The 23,690-nt window shown below is 42.0% G+C and overlaps 1 protein-coding gene across 1 annotated transcript in view; it reads left to right on the top strand.

Annotated features, from left to right (window-relative positions):
• mllt3 (MLLT3 super elongation complex subunit) overlaps nt 1–23,690 on the top strand; it is a 126,057-nt gene that overhangs the window by 41,437 nt on the left and 60,930 nt on the right. Inside the window, exons 3-4 of the mRNA XM_078396038.1 lie at nt 10,593–10,675; nt 15,269–15,412. Coding sequence (XP_078252164.1) covers nt 10,593–10,675; nt 15,269–15,412 — 227 coding nt within the window. The remainder of the gene's footprint in view (nt 1–10,592; nt 10,676–15,268; nt 15,413–23,690) is intronic.

Here is a 23,690-nt window from a genome sequence, read left to right as displayed (position 1 = left end):
TCAGACTGAGTTATTTCCGCCAGGGGATGGGGATTGTGATTCCGACTTGAATAAAATCTGACTTGTGTAAGGGCTCACAGGACATAACTCTTGCGTAAGTTGGGAAGTGCCTGTCGTTAGCCAGGGGATAAAATGCAGAGTGCAATTCTAAGCACATCAAAAATCATGTTTGCCCCAGCTGTACTATTCCATCCTAATCTGTGCTCTTCAGGAAGCTTGTAAAGAAACTTGACTTTAGGTAAAAAGTGGATTCACTGAAATGGTGCCGGGGTAAGAGATGCATTGGTGCTGGGAGGCTGAGGCGGTGCCTGGATAATAGTTAAATAAGTAGATTTTCTCTTTAGCCTCAGAAGTCTTGGTTATCCAAAGATGGTTAGGACCAGGGGCAATATGAGAAGTTTTTCGTTTTCCCTCCTTCCTGCAATTAAGCGAGACCACGAGGATTGTATGTTAAAATAATTATTATGTGTCCTGATGGAGCTGGTAGTTCGCTCCGTGCGGTGCTAATGTTTCCTCAGTGTGCTTTCATATATTGCATCATGAGTAATAACTGCACCAATATTTATCACTCAGTGACTGTAATAAAACTCCACACTATAAATTTGGGCATAGTTTTTGGAACATCATAGCAATTTTTTGCCAATTATACTGTTCTCAAGGAATATTTATAATACTTGGTTTTACTATCTTGTAAAATCAGCAAAGTACATTGTGTCTTTTCCAATTCTTTTGAAACTAGCTTGATAATTGTGCTACATTAAGTTCTTTAAGGTGTACTGGTTAAAACAATGCTGGAAGTAATTGCAAAGCTACTTTTTCCCCACTGTCTATATGCTATTCAACATTTACTGGTTGCTTATAGGCAAAGCTAAATGACTGGAGAGAGGTTCTGAAATGTTATGTTTAAATTTGTACGCTGTTACGTTTGGTGCTCAGGATGAGCTCCCAGAAACAAGGCCACAAATGGAATTGGTGCTAAAAGTGGTCGTTATAACACAGAGAGATGTGTTACTCAGAGAACAGCGATCAGGAACCTGGCTCAAATCCTTTTCTCTTTCTGTTGTGCCAGGGGCCTAGTGCAAATCCACTAATGAATTGCACATTGCTCAGTGTAGGGAGACTGCCAATGAGAGCTGGTTTTGGACCATTCCTGGAAACGCAGCACCTGCTTCCTGTGTTGATGTACTGCCTGGACCTGCAGTTTCCCCATCACCTCCTGGTGGATGTGTAGGAAGCTGCTGTCTCTCCCCATGCTCTCCCTTCTCTTTGTTTGTCTGCCTAGCCCTTCCACCCCAGAGAATTCTCCATGGTGGTTGCAGGCCATTGAATTTGTGCAACCAATGGGAGACAACTGCTTCCATCACATCCACCAAGAGATGATTGGAGAAATCTGTTGAATCCTGGACTTTTGCGCACTGAGCAACTGGCTCCTATCTCCCATAATCTCACGTGGGTAGCCTCGCCAAGAGGCATTGTGTTGCCGTGAAAGTAACAGGGGAGGGCAGAGACTTGTAGTAGTTTAGGTGCACAGCCCATTTCAGCGTCTGATGTCTGGGAGGGTGAATGGGAAGCCATCATGAATTGACCATTTACAGAACTGCACCTAAATAGAACACAAAAGAATGCTCAGAACAAAATTACTTAATGAATTGAAAAATTTAGTTCACCCCACCACCACCTGAAAAAATCTAACATTTCATAACAGGATGTACTTTTAATTCTGGTGGAGTTTGGCTTTACAGGTTGTAAAATGCACAATACTTCACCCATTATTTATTGGCACTTGTGAAGTTATTTTTGACCTATGGCTGTGCAATGCTGGAAAATGTGATTAAAAGCAATAGTGCAGGACACAGAAAATTGAATATAACTAATGGTTGAACTTTTGCTTGGCCGACTAATTCAGCAAATAACTTAAACAATTGAAAATGTTCAGGCGAGCAGCTGTAATCCTTTCACAGTCGTGTACTTGAAACTGCCCAAATGTTGAAGTCTTATAACAGTCATCCAGTGCATTTGTCAGAGGTATCACATTCCACATCTGTAAAATTGCTAGTAAATTAGTGTTGATTTTCCCCCTGTTTCGTTTTTGATTTGTGGAATGTGGGATAAGCTGCCTAGACACTATTGGTTTTGTTAATCAAAGAGACATGTTCCTGGTTCGTGTTACTGAACTATAATTTGACAATTCCACAGTGATTTGTAACATCTCTAAGTTGGCAAATTCAGTTTGATCAAGGGGAAGTCATTTGTTTTTATCCCATCTCAAATGTTTTGCAGTAATTTCTTCCCATGGTTTCTTCCCAGTCTCCAATAACATTGGCAGTTTCTTTTAATAATTCAGTATTTAATTTGCAGATTTCATCATATCTCTTTCAATAGCCACATGAAACGAATGGCACAAATATGCCATTCAGCCCATTATGTTGTTAAAATGCTGCCCGGCCTAATCAGACATTGGTCGGTAGCCCTGCAGATTACAATACTTTTGAGTACATATCCAAGGACTGTGTAAAATAGCAATGTCAGTTAATGTAAAAAAACTCAGCAAGTTAGGCTGCATCTGTGGAGAGAGCAATTGATTTATTGTTTTAGGGTGGTGACCTTTGATTAGAACTGACAAAAGGATCTTGACCTGAAATGCAAACAGTTTCTTCCTCCACAGACTCTGCCTAATGTGTTAAATCTCTTCAGCATTGCTCTTTTTCCAAGCACTTGAAAGTCTTACTTTTCTTGTGCTGTTTAGATGTGATTGCTGTCATTTTTCCCCATCTTCAGATAACAATTTAGTGAAAGGATCTTTCCTCTTCTCCCCTCCAATCATGCTAATTGTGTTCCCTCTAATTTTAATCACAGCTGATGGTAAAAGCATCCTTCCTATTTACTGCATTCCTCATAATTTTATGCAGCTCAATTAAATGTATCTTCAGCCTCCTGTTGCAAATTAAACAACCCAAGTTTATTTGATCTATTCTAATTTTCCAGTCCGATCAATAACTTTGTAAATCTTCTGTGCGCCCTTTTCCTCTGGCCACTTCTTTCTTGTGAAGTGGTGACTATAAGCATGGAGAATTGTTCACAAATGTTAGATGGCATCGTGTCACAGCTAGTAGAGCTGCTGCCTCTCAGTGCCAGAAATCTAGTTTCAATCTTGAACTGGGATACTGCGTGTGTGGAGTTTGCATGTTCTCCCTGTGTGAATGCGTGGATTTGCTTTGATTCCACCAGTTTCCTCCCACACGCTGAAAATTTGCAAGTGGGTAGTTTAATTGGCCGGAGTACAGGTGAGCATTAGAATCTGGGAGAGTTGAAGAGAGCGAGGGGACAATTAAAATGAGGTTCATGTAAGATTAATGTAAAAGAAGTATTTTAGTTTAGAGATAGAGCTTTGAGATACAGCGCAGAAACAGGTCCTTCGGCCCACCGGGTCCGTGCCAACCAGCGATCTAACCTACATACCTGTACGTCTTTGGAGTGTGGGAGGAAATCAAAGATCTCGGAGAAAACCCACGCAGGTCACGGGGAGAACGTACAAACTCCGTACAGACAGCACTCGCAGTCTGGATCGAACCCGGATCTCTGGCACTGCATTTGCTGTAAGGCAGCAACTCTACCGCTGAGCCACCGTGCTGCCCTTTAATGGTTAATGTAGGATCTGGGCTGAGGGGTCAGCTTCTGTGCTGTATCGCAATGACTCTCTGACAATGCACAAGCAGTGAACTGACTAGTGTTGTATACACTTCTGACAAAATATTCCTATTCTTAAATTCTGTGACTTGATAAATTGGGGAAGGAATTCTGTGACTTAATAAATCAGGGAAAAACCTTCAACCCAGATCCCACACTGACCATCAACTACCCATTTTATATTAATTCTACATAAACCCCAATGTTATAGTAAAAACAATGTTGATCCATATTATTGACTCGTCTTACTGCCTTAAGCAGAAAATTCATGCTGCCTGACCCGCTGAGTTACTCCAGCATTTTGTGAAATCTGCCCAGCAGAGCTGGTTCTTACCAACAATTTCTCCTTTGACTCCCCCCACTTCCTCCAAACCCAAGGCGTAGCTATGGGCACTCGCATGGGCCCCAAGCTACGCCTGCCTCTTTGTCGGCTACGTCGAACAATCCCTGTTCCAGGCATACACAGGCCCCATCCCCTAACTATACCTCCGCTACAATGATGACTGCATTGGTGCTACCTCTTGTACCCATGTAGAACTCACTGACTTCATCAATTTCACCACTAATTTCCAACCTGCTCTTAAATATACTTGGACCATCTCCAACATCTCCCTACCGTTTCTGGATCTCACCATCTCCATCACAGGAGTCAGACTAGTGACCGACATCTACTACAAACCTACTGACTCCCTATCTTGACTATACTTGTTCCCACCTTGTCTCCTGTAAAAAGTCTATCCCCTACTCCCAATTCCTCCATCTACGCCACATCTGCACCCAGGATGAGGTGTTTCACACTAGGGCTTCAGAGATGTCCTCGTTCTTTAGGAAACGGGGCTTCCCCTCTTCCATTATAGATAAGGCTCTCACTAGGTATGTAGGTTAATTGGCTGGGTAAATGTAAAAATTGTCCCTAGTGGGTGTAGGATAGTGTTAATGTACGGGGATCGCTGGGCGGCACGGACTTGGAGGGCCGAAAAGGCCTGTTTCCGGCTGTATATATATGATATGATGATATGATAGGGCCTCTTCTATATCCCACAGCTCCGCTCTTGCTCCCCCTCTCCCCATTCGTAACAAGGATAGAGTCCCCCTTGTCCTCACCTTCTACCCGATCAGCCAGCGTATACAACAAATTATCCTCCCAACATTTCCGTCACTTCCAACAGGATCCCACTACTGGCCACATCTTCCCATCTCCTCCCCTTTCTGTTTTCCGCAGAGACCGTTTCCTCCATAACTCCGTGGTCCACTCGTCCCTTCCCACCCAAACCACCCTCTCCCCAGGTACTTTCCTCTGCAACCACCGGAGATGCAACACCTGTCCCTTTACCTCCCCCCTCGACTCCATCCAAGGACCCAAACAGTCTTTCCAGGTGAGGCAGAGGTTCACCTGCACCTCCTCCAACCTCATCTATTGTATCCGCTGTTCCAGATGTCAACTTCTCTACATTGGCGAGACCAAAAGCAGGCTCGGCAATCGTTTCGCTCAACACCTTCGCTCAGTCCGCCTTAACCAACCTGAACTCCCGGTGGCTCAGCACTTCAACTCCCACTCCCAGTCTGACCTTTCTGTCCTGGGCCTCCTCCATTGTCATAGTGAGACCCACATCAAATTGGAGGAACAGCATTTCATATTTCACTTGGGCACCTTACACCTCAGCGGTATGAACATTGATTTCTCTAACTTCAGATAATTCCTCTGTCCCTCACTTTCCCCTCCCCCTTCCCAGTTCTCCCACTGTCTTCCTGTCTCCAACTACATCCTATCTTTGTCCTGCCCCCTCCCCTGACATCAGTCTGAAAAAGGGTCTCGACCCGAAACGTCACCCATTCCTTCTCTCCTGACATGCTGCCTGACCTGCTGAGTTACTCCAGCATTTTGTGATACCTTCATATATAATACATTGTTCCTCTGCTGCTTCCAGCATTTGATCTTCTCATTCATTGCCTTGCTGCATTTTCCCCAAATGAGTTATCTTGCATTTCTCAGAATTAATTTCCATTTAGCTGACAATTGACCAGGCCATCTATATCCTACTGTAGCTGAAACTTCCCCTCTTTGTGATAATCATCATATCATCATATATATACAGCCGGAAACAGGCCTTTTCGGCCCACCAAGTCCGTGCCGCCCAGCGATCCCCGTACATTAACACTATCCTACACCCACTAGGGACAATTTTTACATTTACCCAGCCAATTAACCTACATACCTAAACGCCTTTGGAGTGTGGGAGGAAACCGAAGATCTCGGAGAAAACCCACGCAGGTCACGGGGAGAACGTATAAACTCCTTACAGTGCAGCACCCGTAGTCAGGATCGAACCTGAGTCTCCGGCGCTGCATTCGCTGTAAAGCAGCAACTCTACCGCTGCGCTACCATGCCAGTTTTAGTATCATCCATCAACTATCTCATCACATTCCTACATTTTGGCATGAACCTAATATTGCAAAAAGCAACATAGGGAGCTCTCAAACCTGTGAATCTTGGTGGTAACATCTACTTTTGATCTGATTTTCCACCATCTCTTGGGCTTTTACGTTTATGTTCGGCATATCGCAATTTTTCAGGGGAATTGGTGGGGGTGGGAAGATAGGTTTGGAAGCAGTTGATGGGCATGAGACCATTAGAAGGAAAAGGGCCAAACAGGCAAAAATGGGGCGAGGGGACTAGTTTGGATAGGGCATCTATCTGCGGCGGCTCACCGGCAGTCTCTCTGTCTTGTTTTTGTCTTTGTTATCGTTTAAATGTTTCTTTTGATTTATTTTTAACTCTGTATATGTGGGAGGTGGTGGGGCGGTGGGGGAAACCTTTTTTTCCAATCTCCTCCGCAACGGAGATGCGACCTTTACCGTGTTGTGTCTCCGTTCGCTCTACGGCCTAACACCGTGGAGTCGGCGGCCTCCAGCTGGGATCGACCTTGAAGACTCCGGTCGCAGGGCCTGGACTTACCATCTCGAAGGCTTCGGCCGTGGGCCCTGCAGACCGCAACATCGGGAGCTCGCAGGTCCCAGGCTGGCGACCGGCTTTCGGGAGCTCCAGCCGTAGCAGCTTCGACCGCCCCGAAGCGCGAGGTTTGATTGACCCGCTTGCAGGCCCCTCATCGCCCTGTTTGGCCTGGCCGCGGCACTTTCCATCGCCCAGTGGGGGCTCAGGACCTTCATCGGCCTGCTCGGCTCGGCCCTGGGACTTTCCATCGCCCGGTGGGGGCTTCAAAAGTCAGGAGCCTCGATCGCCTCGTGGCACCACGGGAGAAGAATGAGGAGGAGATAAGACTTTTCTTTGCCTTCCATCACAGTGAGGGTGTGCCTGGAGCAATCACTGTGATGGCTGTTTGTGTTAAAAATTGTAATTGTGTGTCTTGTGTTCTTTATTGTCTACTGCCGGACCCTGACGTGAGAGGACGCTGGCGCTATTTGTTCGCCGCTTCTCCGTCAGGATAGTTTGTCTGTTTGTTTTTATGTCTTGACTGTTTTTGTAAAGCATCTTTGAGCATTTGGAAAAGCGCTATAAAAAATAAATGTTTATTATTATTATATTATTATATCTTGATTGGCATTGACGAGTTGGGCTGATTGGCTAGTTTTGTCCTTTGTAAGGGGAAAAACAATGCACACATTTATCAATTATTGTTGGATTTTTGACTAGTGTTTTGGGTCAATTGTGCTATTTTAATCTAAGTCAACCAAAACTTTTAAAAAAAATTACATTGAATTATTCACTCTTTTGTGGAGTCTTAAGTTGGCTAATTTTTAAATACATATTCGTGATTGATGGTCTTACTTTTACATTTGTTATGGTTCTAGCCATCTAGATTCTGTAAAAATCGCCTTGGAACAATTTGCGTTGGCCCTCTGATCTTAGTAAAATCTGCTAACTTGATTTTGGTATCCCCGTCATTGATGTGAATAAGAAATATTACTGTTCCATAAATGAATGTTCACATTATGCAGACAAAGGGCATCAATCCTTAATGGTCGACTGAACACCAGTGCTTCATACTCCACTTCTCCATTCATTCTTGCACGAAGATATTATAACACACACATTTGATAACTTCTGCCTTTTCAAGAAGCTATTCAGTGGTAGGATTTCCAATACAACCCTACATTTTGGTGTTTTTGCATTTGGTGCTTCAAACCTATTCCCACCTGTCTTCACTGATCCAATGGAGGGAGCAAAGACATCTGAGGCCACTTTGATAAAAGTGTTCTGAAACGGCCCCAATAACACCCTCATTTAGTTGACTTCCACTTAGCAGTGAATGGTCCTAAGTTTGATTCAGCACATCTTTTTTGAAATTGCAAAAACTTGAAATCTGAAATGAAAGTAAAACACATTTGTTGATGACTTGATATTACAGGATTATACTGAATACATTCAGCATCTTGTTCCTGTCTGCTCTTGGATAAAGCTATCAAACTAATTAGTCCCATTCTCCTGCTCTATCCTAATGACATCATCAATTGTTTCCCCATAAGCAATTATCCAAACCTCTTTTGAAAGTTGTCGTCAAATCTGCTTCCATTATGAATTTCATATCGCCAAACATTGGTACTTCTGCCTGTCTCTGGTTACTAACCCTTCTGCTTCTGGGGAAAAAAGATCATTTATTTATTTTCTCAAAACCAGTAGTGATTTTGAACTGTTGTATCAAACAGTAACTAGTCACAGATGTTGTTAACATGCTATTTCCAGCATTTCAAATGAAGCCAAGAACCAGGAGTGTTTAATTGTCACATTTACCGGTAAGGGGACAATTCTTGCAGCAAATTTTTGCTGCAGCATTACAAGCACATTAATGCAAGAACATGCAAATAAATATATCATAGTCAATAATACAGTAAATTAATGACTAGTAATTCTAGATAAATAAACCATAATAATGCAAAACCAAAGTCCACTATGCAACCAAAACAAAATGCATCACAGATTGTGGCGTTACAAGAAACTGCAGATGCTGGAATCAAGCAAAATACAAAGTTTTGGAGAAACTCAATGGATCAGGCAGCATCTGTGGAGGAATAGGATAGGCTACATTTCATCCCTCCACAGATGCTGCCTGACCCGCAGAGTTATGCCAGACAAAACTTTGTGTGTTGGTCCATTGTAGATCTTTAGCTGCTGAGATAGTGGTTACTGTTGTGCAGTGTTCAAGAACTTGATGGTTGCCTGGGAAGAAGCTGTTTTTGAACATGGAGGGCATTGGTTTTCAGGCGTCAGTACCATCACCTCAGTGGTAGGAGTAAGATGAGAGTATGGCCAAGGTGGTGTGGGTCTTTGATATCACCTGTCTTTTTGAATTGGTGCCTCCTGAAGATCCCTTCAATGGTAGATTAATGATTTAGTTTGATTCTTAGTATCTGTTTTCTGCTGTTTCACACTGAAAAGACTCGGAGTGAGAGGCAACAGCTGTACAGTTTAATTCTGGAAAGTTACAGCTAGTTTGCTGAAGAATCATGTGCCTGGGCTGGGTATCAGTTCCAGCTTGTAAATCTTTGTGACCAAGCCCAAGCGATTATTTATTCAGGTTAGCAATATAAATTGAAATAAATGGAACACAATCTATAAATCAGATCTTTGTTATAGTACTGCTTTCAGATACAGTCTGGCAGGTAGTGGAACAATACATTTGCTTACAGTTTTTTTTTCCTTACAAGCGGGAGCTAAATCATATTTAACAATTTGGCACTGCATTAAAACAATGTGCTCTACTGAGACTTGTATCCATTTAATGATTTCCATGGATATACTGCATTTAGGAGAAAATATTTTCAAAATATTGCTGATATTACCTTTATCAACATTATTAATTCTAGGAGGAATCAAATTTTATTGAAACTTTTTACAGCCTCTTATTGTCCCAAAGTTCTCCAAGTACCTTTTGTAGTATATTCGGTGTTGAATTTTAGCAGACGTGTCAACCAAATCTGTTTATGTGGCTCTCTGAGGACCAGGTGATATTGACCAGTAGTCTTACAGTCGTAGACACAAAGTGCTGGAGTAACTCAGCAGGTCAGGCAGCATCTCTGGAGAAAAAGGATGGGTGAGGTTTTGGGTGAAGACCCTTCAGATTGAAATGTAGGGGGTGGTGGGGAGGGGAGAGAGCTAGAGGTGAGAAAAGACCAGGACAAATTAGGGTCGGCCACAAATGACCTCGGGCGGGGTGGTGCCCTGATAGGCCAATTGTAGGCTGGGGAAGGTGTGATCTTAAGAGAGATACAATGTGGTGAACAATGGAACTGTTAAATGACTAGGGTGGAAGAAGGGGGCAAGGTGGGGGGAGGGTGGGGGAGAATGTTGGTTGAAGTTACTTAAAATCTAGAGAATTCAACTTTCATACTGCTGGGTTGTAAGCGAAAATTTGAGGCGTTGCTCCTCCAATGTACATATGGCCTCACTGTAACAATGGAGGCGGCCCAGTTTGGCAGAAAGATCAGTTTAGAAATGGGCAAAGGAGTAGAAATGGTTAGCAACTGGGAGATCTCGTAGACCTCGGCGGACTGAGCGTAAGTGTTTAGCTAAATGTTCGCGGAGTTTACGTTTATTACAGTGGTGTTGATTTGAGGGATTGGATATTGCCCAGGCCACCAGGTGCAACCTCTGCATTCACTGTTTGGATAATTTTGATCCCCAAAATCCAGGAGAGCAGTTTGAGTTTAGCTGTTGTATTTGTATTTACTTGTGCATGTTATTGACTCTTTATGGAATATGACCTGTGTTATGGGAAAAAAAGTTTGCAATGCTTTTGTATTGCCTCAATAGAATTGCTTAAGTAAAGTCACACGGGCTTTGACCTTTTACAAAGCAGTTTGCTTGTATTATAGGTTATTATCCCGATACCTTCTGGGTGTATGTGCTCTATTCTGAACTGTTTTGTAATCTTTCTTTTTGAGTGCAGTGTGCAAGGATCCACCGTATAAAGTGGAAGAGTCAGGATACGCTGGTTTTATAATGCCGATTGAAGTGTACTTCCGAAACAAGGTAAAGTAATTGACACTTGATATTTTTGTATACACTTTCCTTTTGAATGGTGGAATGAATGCTGGTGATTGTAGCATCTTAAAGTGGTGTTTGCAAAGTAGGTTTTGCACAGTGAAATGTATGGAAGCAAACAGTTCAACTTTGCAATGCAACATTGCTGTCTATAACATTAGTTTAACATTTAAGCTTTTAACTGTCAATGTAAATCTCTCATCCACTCCCTCTGAAATATAGTGACCCCATTCAGTCTCATGCACAGCAAAAGAGTTTGTGAAGGGAACTGAGCCATTGTGATTGGGGGAGGGTTGAAGACTTTCATAGCTCTTTCACACAAAATTGCTGAAGCACCATTTCTAAAGGTGATGAGAAGCAACCATTAAGGTGCTGCTGTTAGCAGTGTAACATTTGTGATTAAAAGCTTCACATTTTCTATAATCTTGTTGAATGTTACAACCCTGCAGCAGAAGAAAATATGTTTTTTTAGGAGCAAATATTGGGAAATTAGAATAGAAAATAATTTGTAATTTTGGTTGAAACTGATTTGGGTAAATAATAAAATGTCCGTTCATTTCTGATGTTTCTGCAATTAATTCACCAAGCATAAGTTTCTAATAGAGTCGGGAGTCTTGTTGCTGTGGTAGTGTAGCTTTGGATTTGCTTAGCAGACCAGAACGTCTGCAAGCAGGAACAAAAGGATTGGAAACTACAGCAATGGACACCTGGAGCTAGTCTAAATTTTTAATACAGCTCTAAATTTAAATGTCTGGTCTAAAAATGAAAATAGCTTCTATTGAAGGAAAAAAGACCCAGGAAAGGGGTCAGAGAGTAGTTACTGACCCAATTCAAGATTTTCATCCTCAATGCCATTCTAATAAATATACCCGCCCAAAGATCTGATGCACTTTCTGAAATGTAGTGCCACAAGTGCAGTACACAAAACATCAGCTGAAACTAAACCAATGACTTAAGGTTTAGCATGACATCCTTGTTTTTGTATTCAGTTGCCCTATTTACAGTCCATGCATCCCATATGTTCTCTTAATCCCTTAACAACTTGTCTGCCACATTCATAGATTTGTGAAACTCTACCCCGTTCCTATTCTCACAACTTGATTGCTTTCATTTATATTGTCGTTGTTTCAATGTCTCGTGTGAAGGACAACACTTGCTCCTATTGAATAATATCTGATTGGAGTTGGCCCATTTCTGTCTGCTTCCTCCAAGTTGGCCACCACCCTGCTCATTATTTAATACATGGTAAACTTTTATATCCTGTGCCAACTACAAATTTGTGCTCCCTGTACCCAGGACATTGTTACTTGCATGTAGCAAGAAAACCAGTGGTGGTAATTACTGACCTCCTGGAGTCCCACAGTCTACTTCCCTCATCAGGTAAACAATTGTTTGCCACTACTTTGTCACTTATCCTTTAGACAACCATACCTTTGGATAATTATTAAATAAAGGTTTCCTGTGTTAGTTTTAAAGGTGGGGATTTGATATGTAGGCAATCAGAGGCTCCTTTTCATTTGCTGTGTAATCATTTAAAATTGTAGTCTAGGATAGTGGTAGCTTAATCTTCTTAGTGCTTTATAAACAATTGGATGAGAATATATAAGGCACAAGTAGCAATTTGCACTAAAATAGGTAATATCATGGATAGTGAAGATGGTGCCAAGAATTACAGCGGGACCTTGATCAGTCTGATCAGAGGGCTGAGGAATGGAGTTTATTTTAAATGTGTAAGGTGTTGCATTTTAAGAAGTCAAATGGTGCCAAGAATTACAGCGGGACTTTGATCGGTCTGATCAGAGGGCTGAGGAATGGAGTTTATTTTAAATGTGTAAGGTGTTGCATTTTAAAAAGTCAAACCAGACCAGGACCTGCACAGTGAACAGTCTGGCCATGCAGAGTGTTGTACAGCATAGAGATCTATGAGTGCCAGTACATAGTTCCTGAAAGTGTCACGCAGGTAGATTGGGTGACTAAGTCCTTTGGCATGGTGGCCTTCATCAATCAGGGAATTGAGTATAGAAGTTGGGATGTTATGCTGCAGTTCTATTATACATTAATGAGACCATATTTGGAGTCTCATTTTCAGTTTTGGTCACCCTTCTGCAGGAAAATACCATTAAGTTGGAAAAAGTGCAGAAAAGATTTTTGAGGATATTGCTGGTACTTGAGGGCCTGAGCTGTAGGGAGAAGTTGGACAGGCTAGGACTTTATTCCTTGCAGCGCAGGAAACTCAGGAGTAAACTTATAAGTGCATAAAACCTGTAGGGGAATAGATCAGGGTAGGGGAATCAAGAACTAGAGGGGAAAGGTGAAAGCTGAGGGGAAAAAATCTGAGAGGCAACGTTTTCACACAGAGGGTAGTTTGTATATGAAACAAGCTTCAAAAGGAAGTAGTTGAGGCAGGTACAATAACTACAGTGCCCTCCATAATGTTTGGGACAAAGGCCCATCATTTATTTATTTGCCTCTGTACTCCATAATTTGAGATTTGCGTTAGAAAAAATCACATATGGTTAAAGTGCACATTGTCAGATTTTATTAAAGGGTATTTTTATACATTTTGGTTTCACCATGTAGAAATTACAGCTGTGTTTATACATAGTCCCCTCATTTCAGGGCACCATAATATTTGGGACACATGGCTTCACAGGTATTTGTAATTGCTCAGGTGTGTTTAAATGCCTCCTTAATGCAGGTATAAGAGAGCTCTCAGCACCTAGTCATTCCTCCAGTCTTTCCATCACCTTTGGAAACGTTTATTGTTGTTTATTAACATGAGGACAAAAGTTGTGCCAATGAAAGTCAAAGAAGCCATTATGAGACTGAGAAACAAGAATAAAACTGTTAGAGACATCAGCCAAATCTTAGGCTTACCAAAATCAACTGTTTGGAACATTATTAAGAAGAAAGAGAGCAGTGGTGAGCTTACGAATCGCAAAGGGACCGGCAGGCCAAAGAAGACCTCACAGCTGATCACAGAAGAATTCTCTCTATAGTAAAGAGAAATCCCCAAACACCTCTCCGACCAATCAGAAACACTCTTCAAGAGTCAGGTGTGGATTTGTCAATTACCATTGTCCGCAGAAAACATCACAAACGGAAATACAGAGGCTACACTGCAAGATGCAAGCCACTGGTTAGCCGCAAAAAATAGGATGGCCAGGTTATAGTTTGCCGAGAAGTACTTACAAGAGCAACCACGGTTCTGGAAAAAGGTCTTGTGGACAGATGAGATGAAGATTAACATATCAGAGTGATGGCAAGAGCAAAGTATGGAGGAGAGAAGGAACTGCCCAAGATCCAAAGCATACCACCTCATCTGTGAAACACGGTGGTGGGGGTGTTATGGCCTGAGCATGTATGGCTGCTGAAGGTACTGGCTCACTTATCTTCATTGATGATACAACTGCTGATGGTAGTAGCATAATGTATTCTGAATTGTATAGACACATCCTATCTGCTCGTTCAAACAAATGCCTCAAAACTCATTGGCCGGCAGTTCATTCTTCAGCAAGACAATGATCCCAAACATACTGCTAAAGCAACAAAGGAGTTTTTCAAAGCTAAAACATGGTCAATCCTTGAATGGCTAAGTCAATCATCCGATCTGAACCCAATTGAGCATGCCTTTTATATGCTGAAGAGAAAACTGTAGGGGACTAGCCCCCAAAACAAGCATAAGCTAAAGATGGCTGCAATTCAGGCCTAGCAGAGCATCACCAGAGAAGACACCCAGCAACTGGTGATGTCCATGAATCGCAGACTTCAAGCAGTCATTGCATGCAAAGGATATGAAACAAAATACTAAACATAACTTGTTTCATTTACATGACATTGCTGTGTCCCAAACATTATGGTGCCCTGAAATGGGGGCACTATGTATAAACGCTGCTGTAATTTCTACATGGTGAAACCAAAATGAATAGAAATGGCCTTTATTAAAATCTGACAACGTGCACTTTAACCATATGTGGTTTTTTTCTATTACAAATCTCAAATTGTGGAGTACAGAGGCATATAAATAAACGATGGTCCCAAACATTATGGAGGGGACTGTACATTTAAACGACATTTAAACAGGTACATGAATAAGAAAGGTTTAGAGGGATATTGGACAGATGTGGGCAAATAGGACTAGCTTAGATTAGTATCATGGTTGGTATGGACGAGTTGGGCTGAAAGGTCCTGTCTGACTGACTGACGTTAAATAAAGATAACTTGCTTCCACTCTGGTTCTGTGGGTTCTGAGATGGCTGATGAGGCCAATGAGAGAACTGTAGATTATTGAACAAATATGCTGGTGTTGATTTGGCAACTAATTATTTAGTGCTGCTTTTTCTGCAATGTCCTGGCCTCATGATAGGCTACTTTTTTTTCAAACAGTGGAAAACAAGAAATTATTTTTAGTTTTTTTTATATAGCTTTGATCCAATTTTGGGATTGTTTTACCCAATTGAGAGAACTTGTACTTTCCCTTAAATCTGGGAAAGTTCAATAACAAACCCAATAATTTCTTGCTTGTACAGCCAAATCTAGTACGGATCATTTGGATATAATATTGCATCTTTTTTTCCTTAGGAAGAGCCCAAGAAGGTACGCTTTGATTATGACTTATTCCTGCATCTTGAGGGACATCCACCTGTAAATCATCTCCGTTGTGAAAAACTCACCTTCAACAATCCAACAGAGGAATTCCGTCGGAAGCTGCTGAAAGCAGGAGGGGTAGGTTCTTTCATAGGCTATTAGTTGAGTGGTGCGGAAGCTGATTATTATGGTAAATGGAAACGTGCATCCCTTTTGTCAAGATTAATGGCCTGGATTTTGCAGTCAACATACAATACAATACAATACAATATATCTTTATTGTCATTGTACAGGGGTACAACGAGATTGGGAATGCGCCTCCCATACGATGCAATAATTTAGTTAATTTAAACAACAGCAACCCAACAAAACAAATTGTAACAGTTTTAGACAGGATAAAGTGCAAGTAGATCTGTGCCGGATCATCCGGCTCAGCAGGACCGGTTCATAGCAGCTATGGCCCTGGGGATGAAGCTGTTCCTGAGTCTGGAGGTGCGGGCGTAGAAGGCCTTGTATTGTCTGCCCAATGGAAGGAGTTCAAACAGACTGTTGCAGGGGTGTGAAGAGTCTTTGTGGATGCTGGTGGCTTTTCTGAGGCATCGTGTGTTGTAGATGCCCTCCAAGTCTGGTAGCTGTGTTCCGATGGTCCTCTGAGCTCTATGGACTACCCGCTGAAGAGCTTTCCTTTCTGCCTCCGTGCAGCTGAGGTACCACACAGGGATGCCATGCGTTAGGATGCTCTCTATGATGCAGCGGTAGAATGTCGTCAGCAGCTGTTAGACTTTTTCAGTGTTCTTAGGTAGAACAGTCGTTGCTGTGCCTTCTTGACCAGCGCAGCAGTGTTATTGGAACATGTCAGGTCCTCCGAAATGTGAGTGCCCAGAAACTTGAAGCTAGACACTCTCTCCACACTGACCCCGTTGATAGAGATCGGGGCGTATTCCCCGTTATGTGACCTACGGAAGTTGATGATCAGCTCCTTTGTCTTGGTGGTATTTAGGGACAGGTTGTTATCAGAGCACCAGTCCAGCAGGTTCTGCACCTCCGCTCTGTATTTTGTTTCATCACCGTTGGTGATAAGCCCGATCACCGTTGTGTCGTCTGCAAACTTGACAATGGTGTTGGTGTCGAATGCAGGAACACAGTCGTGTGTGAAGAGGGAGTAGAGCATGGGGCTCAGAACACAGCCCTGTGGTATGCCGGTACTCAGCATCAAATGATGGTGCTTGCTGCTCTACCAGGGGAGAAAATAAAATTGCCCATGGCGATCAGTGAATTCTGCCGTGATGTATCCCAACCCCTGTTACCGGTGAGAGTGGGAAAGGGCAGAATTTTTGCTTCCATCAACAGCAGTGTAATCAATTAATGTTAGAATCGAGCTGATTCTCACAAACAGCAAGCAAGCCAGGAGTTTGGGAGCACAATTTTAAAATAGATTTTTAAACTTGGTATAGAGAATGAAATGAAGATTGGAACTTGCACTGAAGATTGTCGGCTGAAATGTCAAATATTTTAAGAAAAATTGAAATGTAGAATCATAAAATCTGACGGTGAGATTCTCCCGACTCAATTGTCTTCTTGGCACTAATCTTGATTAAACAACACCCACCAAAACTTCATCTGCTGACATTTTCTGGATATATTATAGTGAAAATAGTTTATAATTATCCCTAGTGGGTGTAGGATAGTGTTAATGTATGGGGATCGCTGGGCGGCACGGACTTGGTGGGCCGAAAAGGCCTGTTTCCGGCTGTATATATATGATATGATATGATGATAAATACTTGCGGTTCTTGTCAGAAATGAATGATTTGGCAGCCACCTTGCTGAATATTGTTATACAGATCAGCCTGAGAGGTGGGTAGGTTTCATTGGCAGCATCGTATGGATGTTTATGTTTGCATGTGCCAGATGTTGTTTGTGGGAGGAAATACTGAGTTTTGCTGCTGTTTCAACTGCAAAATCACGGCCATTACAATCAAGTTTTGAAATGCCAGCATCAGCTAGTTAACAGACATCAAGGTCAGTTTTGAGTTACTGGGTTGAGTTATGTTCTGTTCATTCCCATGTGGAATGTGGGGAAATGTCCAAAGGTTTGTTCTGTTTCATTAAGCTGGAACATTTAAGTTGCACTGAAAAGTGCAGCTTTTTCTCAAGTGCATATATACATATATTTGATGATGGACATTTTCTGACTTGCCAAAATTTGGTAGTTGATTAGTTTGTCCCTGATCTCATTGCAGCTCGTGTTTTGTTGTTTGCCACAAGCTGTGTGACAAGCCTCTTTTTAAAGTCATTTTATCCACTTGCCTTTAAAATCTCACCATTTACATAAATCTCTCCAAGAAATGTACAATATGCAACATGGTGCTTAATAGGGAGGATGAGGGATTTGACATTATGTGATCAGAAAGACGTCTTCATTTTGCCTCGTCATAGCTGTGCTTTCCGACAGTGTCACTGTCTTTTCAGACTGGTCTCCCAATGTCTCTTGGTAATCATTAACCAACTGTCCTGCTCACCTGTCACTCCTGTACTTGCTGATCTATGTTGGCTCCTGATCTGCATTTAAACAGCTGTGGTTTGGGTTCATCCATGTCCTTTAAACATCCTAACTCATCATCTGTAACTTCTGACTATTACTAATGATAGCATCCTTTGCTTTCCCCACTTCTTATTGTTGTTCAACACTCATTCGTCTGCAGAAGTTCCATGTTGAGGAATTCACTCCTTGAAAGAGAGATCATATCATATCATATAATATATATACAGCTGGAAACAGGCCTTTTCGGCCCTCCAAGTCCGTGCCGCCCAGCGATCCCCGTACACTCACACTATCCTACACCCACTACGGACAATTTTTACATTTACCCAGCCAATTAACCTACATACCTGTACATCTTTGGAGTGTGGGAGGAAACCGAAGATCTCGGAGAAAACCCACGCAGGTCACGGGGAGAACGTACAAACTCCTTACAGTGCAGCACCCGTAGTCAGGATCGAACCTGAGTCGCCGGCGCTGCATTCGCTGTAAAGCAGCAACTCTACCGCTGCGCTACCGTGCCGCCCTATGAATGATTTAAAATTGCTTACAACCCAGCAGGGTTTTTCCATCATAATTCTTAAGGGGAGGAAATTCCCCCTTTTCGGGATGTTCAAATAATTCTTGCTGTTCTCTTGCAGTTGCTTTGTGCCTAACGAGATATTTTGTCCAGTTGATGAGAATGAACTTGCTCAGAGGACTTTAGTGGGGTCACAGTTGGTGCCTGTGATATCAATTGCTTGAACCTTAAGCTCTTGGATTCCCTCCTTGAACCCGTCTGCTTCTCTATCTTCAGGCACTGTTAAAGATCTCGTGGAGCTCACTTTTGACCAGGCCTGAAAAGCTCAGGCTGTTGTATCAGAATTTATTAATGGCTCCAGGGAGCATTTCTGTTTTGCAACTCTAAGGATCTTATAATTGCAGATTTTGAGGGAAATGTTAGAAGCAATCATCTGTGAGAAGAAAAAATAACAGCCAGATTTGGAGGCGTAGAGTTGAACAGCAAAATAAAAGCTATTTCGGCCAACTCGTCTATGCTGACCTAGATGCCCCATCCAGACGAGTTCAATTTGCCTGCACCTGGCCCATGTCACTCTAAACCTTTCCGATCCATGAACATGTTGAAATGTCTTTTTAATGTTATTGTAGCTTGCAAAACCATGTGTGAAAAAACTTGCTCCTTAGATTTCCATTAATTCTTTCCCTTCCAACTTAAAACTGTCCCCGTAAGTTCTTGATTCACCTGGCTTGGGGAAAAGACTCTGTACATTCAACCTATCTATTCCACTCATGATTTTAGAACCTACTAGACAAAGTGGACCCGTTGGGCCCAAAGCTCTCCTACATTGGTGCAGCACCCTGTCCTCCCCTCTCTCCTCAACTTCCCTTTCCCTTCTCCCCCACTCCCCCCTCCCTCCTCCCCTCCCCCTCCCCTCCTTTTAAACTTTAAAATGTGAATAACTGAAAATATATAACAGCGATTTCAATAAAACTACTTGTATTATCACTAAAATGACAATGGTGTTTATTCACAAAATGCTGGAGTAACTCAGCAGGTCTGGCAGCATCTCAGGAGAGAAGGAATGGGTGATGTTTCGGGTCGAGACCCTTCTTCAGACTGTACCAGCATCTGCAGTTATTTTCTTATACTAAAATGACAATGGTGAGTAAGGTGGGCCTAAAATTGTCACGCTATCGTGTACCGTTTTGGCTGAAGTTCAGTCACAAACAAGATAACAAACGAGAGTTTTAGTATATAGATAGGATCACCCCTCAATCTACTGTGCTCCAAGGCATAGAATTCTAGCCTCTCCAACTTCTCCCAATAGCTCATGTCCTAGCAACATCTTTGTAATTCTTCTGTGCACTCTTCCCAGTTTAGTGGCAAATTTACTCTAGTAGGGTGACCAAAACTGAACATACTAGTCCAAGTGCGACCTCACCAATGTCCTGTACAACTGTAACATAACATCCCAACTTCTATAGTCAATTCCCTGACTGACATCCAGCTTAACCACCCTATCCACCTGTGAAACCACCAGATCCCTCTTCTTGACAACACTTGCCAGGATCCGTTTAATGTGACGGTCCTGCCCTGGTTTGACTTCGCATAATGCAATGCTTCATATTTATTTGAATTAAACTCCACTTGCCATTCCTTGGCTCACTTGCCCGGCTGAACAAGATACTGCTGTAATTCTTGATAAACATCTTCATTTTCGTGCCATCTGCAAACGTATTAAGCATGCCTTATACATTTTCATCCAAATTGTTGACATAGATAACAAGCATCAATGGACCTAACACCAACCTCTGAGACCCACCACGAGGCAAAGGGCAACAGTTCGTGGAACAACCTCCCACTGCTTTCTACCATAGAGCAAATTCTATATCCAGTTACCTAGCTCCCACTGGATCCCATGCGATCTAACCTTCCAGAGCACCTTACCATGTGAAATATTCATCAAAAGCCTTTCTGACGTCCACACAGACAACATCTACAGCCCTTCCCTCATCAACCTTTGTGGTTACTTCAAACAACTCAATCAAATTTGTGAGACATCATCTCCCATTCACCAAACGATGCTGGCTAATCCTAATGCGCCTATGTATTTCCAAATGCATGTATATCTTCAAATCAAGTTTATTTGTCACATACACATACACGATGTGCAGTGAAATGAAAGTGGCAATGCCTGCAGATTGTGCAAAAAAAATTACAATTACAGCATATAAATTAAAATTAATACAGAAAAGAAAATCCTCCCCAGTACCTTCCTGCCACAGATATTAAGCTTACTGGCATATAGTTACGTTTTTCTTTGCACTCATTCTTAAATATAGGCACAACATTAGTCACCTTCCAGTCTTTTGGCACTTCACCTTTGTATAACTGGGCTAGGACAACTGCATTTTTTTCTCTTGCTTCCCACTGCATCGTTGAATATACCTGATCAGGCCCAGGAGATTGATCTACCTTCGTACATTTTAGGACATCTATCATCTCCCTGACAGTGGCTGTCCTCAAGACATCTCCATTAACCTTTCCCAGTCTTCATGTCTTTCCCCACAGTAAAAACAGAGGAGAAATGTTCACTGAGGTTCTTTCCCACCTCCTGTAGCTCTACAAATGGATGACCACTTTATTTCTGAGGGGCCCTGTTTTCTCTCTTGTTACTCTTTTCCCCTTAATATACATTTACCCTGTCTGCATTCTCCTTAATCTAATCTGCCAGAGCTCTCATGTCCCCTTTATGCACTCCTGATTTCCTTCTTAAGTATGCTCATTAATCCACTGCATTCCTCCAGCATCGATGCACTCGATCCCTGCTGTTTGTAGCTGACTCATGCCTTCTTTTCCTGACCAGAGCCCCAATTTCTCTTGTCATCTAACATTCCTTACTCCTACCTACCTTGCCCATCAATCTAATGGGGGCATTCTTAATTTGAACTCTCGCTATCACACTTAAAAAGCATCCAATTTTCCACAAGTCCATATGCCTGCAGACAAACCGCTCCAAATCAACTTTTGAAAATTCCTGCTAATACCAATAAAGTTGCCCTGGCCCAATTTAGAACTTTTAACTTGTGAACCAGCCCTATCCTTATCTATATGATAGACACAAAATGCTGGAGTAACTCAGCGGGACAGGCAGCATCTCTGGAGAGGAGATATGGGTGACGCTTCAGGTCGAGAACCCTCTCCAGACTCCTTATCCCAAACTATTTTAAAGCTAAAAGTAGAACAGTGTTTGCTGGTCCCAAAGGGCTCATTCACAGACCTTTCAGTCACTTGCCCTGCCCAATTCCCTCAGAGTAGGTCAGCTTTGCCCACTCCCTTGTTATACCCTCTACATATTGCCTGACCAAACTTTCCCTAACACACCTGACAAATTCCACCCTTGGTACTATGGCAGTCCCAATTTATATTGGGGAAAGTTAAAGTTCCCTACTATGTCAACCCATTCTTACTTTTGAGGACAAAAAGGTACATCGTTCTTGCTGTTGATGAGTCAAAGTCCTGAAAGCTGCTTAGGTTGTTTCAAGGCCTGACTGCCTCATTGAATTAATACATATTTTACTTTAAACTTTAGTAATTCTTTTGTAATTTTAAACATTCTAAAAATGTGAAAATCTTGTTTTTCCATTAGGAAAAAAGCACTGAAGATAATTGTAGTATCTTGCAGCTGTCTGCAATCTCTGACCATATTTATTCCTCTAATTCCTGTTGATGATTTCTAGGGCCTATAGAACAATCCTAACAAGATGATCATCCATTGGTTTTTTTCTCAGGACCACATGCCTCACTCGATGATTCATCAGTAAAGTCATCTCTGACCGTTGCCGCAATGTTCTCCTTAATGAATAAATCAAATTCCTGTCCTCTCTTATCCCCATCTCTCTCGCCTATAGTACCTGTAGCCAGGAACATTAAGCTGCCAGTCCTGTCCCTCCATTAGTCATGTTTCCAAAATGGTTATAACATATAACTAAAAAGCAGCTTAAACAATGTTTTTTAATCTTCTTAAAACAATTTATAAAATTTAACTTTTATCTGCGCGTCTTTGAAACTTTATAAGCATAAGATGATATTGGTTAATATTTTCGACCTGGACAATGTGTTGATTAGTAAAATTGATTATTGCTTCCAGTCCTCTTTTTAGAAATGTACTCATAATTGTAAGATTTATTCTGTCTTCATCTTGCAATGTTTCTTTGGTTATTGTTTACTGTGGGGAAAAGGCTTATGTGCAATCAGAATTGTATGTTTGCGATTTTTCTGACATCCATAAGGTAGAGTTGTATGCAATTTTAGCTCTCCAAAACTGGGAGGAACCCTTCTAGATATCTTTCAAAAATGAGCTGCGTCATTTCATGGAGAAACCTCTGTTTATTATAGATGCAGTTCTGACGATTGTTGCTGCCTGGCTAAACACTGACTGAGGTCGATTAATTTTGAGAATTTGCAGTTCATGCATTAAATCCACAATTATCATCTAGTTCAAGATGACTTCATAGTTAGGTAGAATATATCTTGGAAACTACCTGTCTGTACGAAGTAGATAAACAGTAGATCATGGGATAGACACAAAATGCTGGAGTACCTCAGTGGGACGGGCAGCAGCTCTGGAGAGAAGGAATGGGTGACGTTTCAGGTTGAGACCCTTCAGTCTGTAGCATTTTGTGTCTATCTTCAGTTTAAACCAGCATCTGCAGTTCTTTCCTACACAGTAGATCATGGGTACGGATACAGACATTGCCAAAAGCTTTCAGTAAAAGAGTGAATACAGTAGTATTCATAACTGAAAGTATAGAAATAAAAGCAATATTAAAAACCTTACCACACCACATTTGGAGTACTTTCAATAGTTCTATAGTTCTGGCACCTCAATTAGAAAGGCAACAGGTAGGCATTGGGGAACATAGCAAACTATACTTACCAGTGTACTGCCAGAATACAGGCGTTCAGAACAAATTGTGCTAGCCGCAACTTTTTGCTCTTGATGTTCTTGGACTTTAGTGATCCGGCACAGGTCTTCTGAGAGGTTTATGCAGAAAAAACTCCACTTAAACTCTCAAATCTTTGCAACAGAGAAGGCCAGTCAGCCCCTTGTTTGTGACAACTAAGGAGGTGCTATCTCAACCCAATGTCATTTCCCAGGTCTTACTTGGTCGCTCTAAGTTAAAATGCATTCTGTGATTATCCAGATGCTAAAAGTAGAAAGACAGTTCTAATGTAAATGTAAATGTTAAAAAAATTGTCCCTAGTGTGTGTGGGATAGTGTTAATGTGCGGGGATCGCTGGGCGGCGCGGACTTGGTGGGCCGAAAAGGCCTGTTTCCGCGCTGTATATATATGATATGATATGATACT

The sequence above is a fragment of the Rhinoraja longicauda genome, chromosome 3, assembly GCF_053455715.1.
Source record: "Rhinoraja longicauda isolate Sanriku21f chromosome 3, sRhiLon1.1, whole genome shotgun sequence".
In the NCBI taxonomy this organism is placed as follows: Eukaryota; Metazoa; Chordata; class Chondrichthyes; order Rajiformes; family Arhynchobatidae; genus Rhinoraja; species Rhinoraja longicauda.
The sequence above is the reverse complement of the archived record's forward strand: the minus strand, read 5'-3'. Positions and strand labels throughout refer to the sequence as shown.